At 56.5% G+C, this 3,109-nt stretch overlaps 1 protein-coding gene across 2 annotated transcripts in view; it reads right to left on the minus strand.

Annotated features, from left to right (window-relative positions):
• CDKN1A (cyclin dependent kinase inhibitor 1A) overlaps window positions 1-1,890 on the minus strand; it is an 11,231-nt gene extending 9,341 nt beyond the window's left edge. Inside the window, exon 1 of one of the 2 annotated variants that reach the window (XM_077928875.1) lies at window positions 1,801-1,890. Coding sequence is in view for 1 of the 2 variants with exons in the window: in XM_028734000.2 (XP_028589833.2) it covers window positions 1,160-1,181 (22 nt within the window). In the remaining variant the exon portion in view is untranslated. Of the gene's footprint in view, window positions 1-1,159; window positions 1,197-1,800 lie in introns of those variants that run through there. The other variant, XM_028734000.2, reaches the window with a different exon arrangement.
• Between the last annotated feature and the right edge of the window lie 1,219 nt (window positions 1,891-3,109).

A 3,109-nucleotide genomic window follows, 5' to 3' on the forward strand; every position in this document is an offset into this window, starting at 1 on the left:
GAGCACAACAAGCACAAAAATAAAACTCGGCTTGGGAACAAGGAGTTCCCGGCCCGAGAGAACAGAACATCGCGGCGGGCTGGGCGGAGAGTCAAAAATCAGCTCGTGCGCGTCTTGCAAGTTCCACCCAGGCGGGGCTTCTCCTCCCCCCCCCCTCGCCTCTTCCTGTCTTCAGGCTCGGCGAGCGAAGCGAAAACCCGCAGCCTCCTCTCTTTTTTTACCCCCTACTATAGGAAAGGCAGCCCCGCCGGGAACACTCGAGGGCTTGGCCTGGCCCTCTTACATCAGCCCCGGCGGGAGCGAGCGAGCGAGCGACTGCCACTGAGTCACAGCCGCCGCCTGACTACCTCTCCCCCCCCCCCCCCGCAAAGCCGAGCGGTAGTCGCCGCCTCCTGCAAGCCGGGACATGCCCCGGCAGGCTCTCCTGGTCGTGCAAAGTCACCGTCCGGCTGCCGGCTCGACAGCGCCCCCTCTCGCAAGGCGCAGGAAGGGCCCGCAACCCTCCGCAAAGGGCTTGGGCTGCGTGGGGCATCGCCATTACCCAAGCGCTGCGATGAAGCCCAGATCCTTTCATGGTCCTAAGGTGCTCTCCCTTCTCTCTGCCCCACCCCGCGCCCTCTCCAAATGTTCACCCTCGCTTCCAAAGGTTGCTTTGCAAGGCCCTCCTGCTCCTTGCGCCGAGCGGGGCCCGAGACTTCTGCCCCGACAGCTCTCCAGCCGCTACCTGACTCAGACAGACAAACACAGGCACCTCCCTGCAAAGGCGCACAGATAAAGTAACTCGTCATCCAGCAAAACAATGTACCGCTTCCTCACCCGCACTGGCCGCTCCGCGCTTCTTTTGGGGAGCGTCAGTCTGCTCATCTGTCAACAACTGATTAGTAGTAGGCGTAGCACCTACCCGAGACGTTTTTGGTTTCGGTGTGCATGATCAGTGCTGGTTACGCGCAAGTGAGCGCGCATCCCTGCCCCTCTCCCCTCCCGTTAAGCGCTCAGGTTGTGGCCCCCGAGTCTTCAGGAACAGGGTGACATACATAAGCAACACGCAAATCCGAACAAACAATGCCGTCGTGTTCGGACAGCGAGCGGAGGAGTCGCCAGGCTCCTCCGATTGCGATGGACAGCAACGCCATCGCGCACTTCGGGGAGGTGCACGTACCCCCAAAACCGACCGAACCCATTTTAAGGGTCCCCTGTCCATCTCCTCTCGTGAGCAGGTGGGAGAATTCCGAGGTGAAGTCGAAAAGCCACGCCGAAGCTCTCCAGGCTGTCTAAGGGAGTGGCTAGAGATGGAAAGAACAGGTGGCTCAAGGGATGAAGAGGGAAGGCGACGTCTCCTGGACGCTGGGAAACGAAAGAAGGGTGGGGAGCGAAAGAGAACCCCCCCCCCACCCCAGACGGGGTCAGGGCTAGTCCACTAATATTTCCCCACCCGGAGACAAAACACGAGATCTTCGACGTTACACAAGGTGGATGAGGGTGAGCAGGGAGTAAGAAGCCGGGATGCGCTCTCTCCCTCCGCAGCATAGCTGACCTCCGCAAATAAGGATGAAAGGAAAAAATCCCAGGCGGAGCGAAGATCGAAGGACATCAAGGGAGGAAGCGAGGGGGCTGCCACCTCCGTTTGGGGCTAGGGTGGGAGACAACGACGCAGTTTCTCCATCACAATCACGGATAAATGTTCCTGTTTCCGATGCCTTAAATATTTCCCATGCACGTTACAATGCCGCCCTCCCCCTACTCAGCATTGAGAGCTGCCCAAGACCCTCCGGCTCCCAGACGGGAGAAAGCAGCGCTCACCTCTCTCTCTCTCTCTCTCGCTGCCGTCCTTCGCTCGGAGGCGCCCTCTGCTCTCGGTAGCTCTGAGCGTAGCAGCTCCCGGCAGGACTACATAAAGCCTTTCCAAGACTCCGCCCCCTCTCGTGAAGGGGCGGGGCCTCGCGCCTCTCCTCCCCGCCTCCGAGGAATTTCCAGAGCGCCTCCTTCCTGGTCTTCGTTGTTGACTGCCTGGGTCCTCGCTTGCACACACGCCCGAAAAGGAATCGCGCCGCCGACGAATTCTTCCGCAAAGGTACGCCGGCATCCACGTCTACGAGCACAAAGAGCCGCGGCCCCGACTCGAGGAGCGCGGGGGGATATGCTGCAAGATGTAAACGAACCGTGTCTCCTCTGCAAAACACCGGGAAGAGTGTCGGCTCGGTTGCGCTTTGTTTCTTAAGCGACTCTTTGTACGTTTTCCCTGCCCAGTATTAACACAGACTGCCGTGTCCTGTGTGGAAAAGCACTCAAAAGTATTTTTAGACATGCCTTGAAAATTTCTGCAAATATGAGCACTTAGAACATCCGCACTCCTTAGGCTGGCCGGCTGGCAGCCAACCAACCAACCAACCGACCAACCAACTGACCAAGCAACTCACACACCTTTCCTTCCTCCTAGCGAATTAAAAACTTTTAATCTGAAGCAATGCAGCAGGTGCGGCTAGCCGGCACTATTCGCCTCATTCTATCTCCAGGTTCTCCCCTGCATGGCGTCATCGGTACCAAAGTGCCAGCCTGTAGCCCCCTTCCCACTTTATTCCAGATTTCTCCTGGGGGGGGGGGATTCCCCGCAGTTTGGTGTTCTTTTATAATTTCCTGTTGTTAAATAAAAAAATAAAGCAAAAAATAAAAATAATTTGCTGTTGCTTCAAAGTACCCTCTTTCTGTCACGCACACAAGCTACTCATGTTGGTAGAGGCCTTGAGATTGGCTTCAGCTGGAAGTGGAACAGCTCTATTCCTAGGTATCCCCAAAGTCGCACGAAGGCTGAAAGGCAACTGTAGATCCACCCACTTTTCTCTTTGTGCATCGCCAAATTGTTGCAGGAGCTTAGTTTAGTTGCTTATTAGGTTTATATCCTGCCTTTTCTCAAAGGAAACCATGGCAACATCAACACACCCCCTGCTGCCTCCATTTTATCCCCCACAACAACCATGTGAGGAAGGCTGGGCTGAGAGAGAATGACAGGCCCAAGGTCACCCAGTTGCCTTCACTGAGTTGGAATGTGAACCCGGGGTCACACTGGGCCTACCAAGGGTTGCCATATTTTGAAGTGCAAAAAAGAGGACAC

The sequence above is a fragment of the Podarcis muralis genome, chromosome 5, assembly GCF_964188315.1.
Source record: "Podarcis muralis chromosome 5, rPodMur119.hap1.1, whole genome shotgun sequence".
NCBI lineage: Eukaryota > Metazoa > Chordata > Lepidosauria > Squamata > Lacertidae > Podarcis > Podarcis muralis.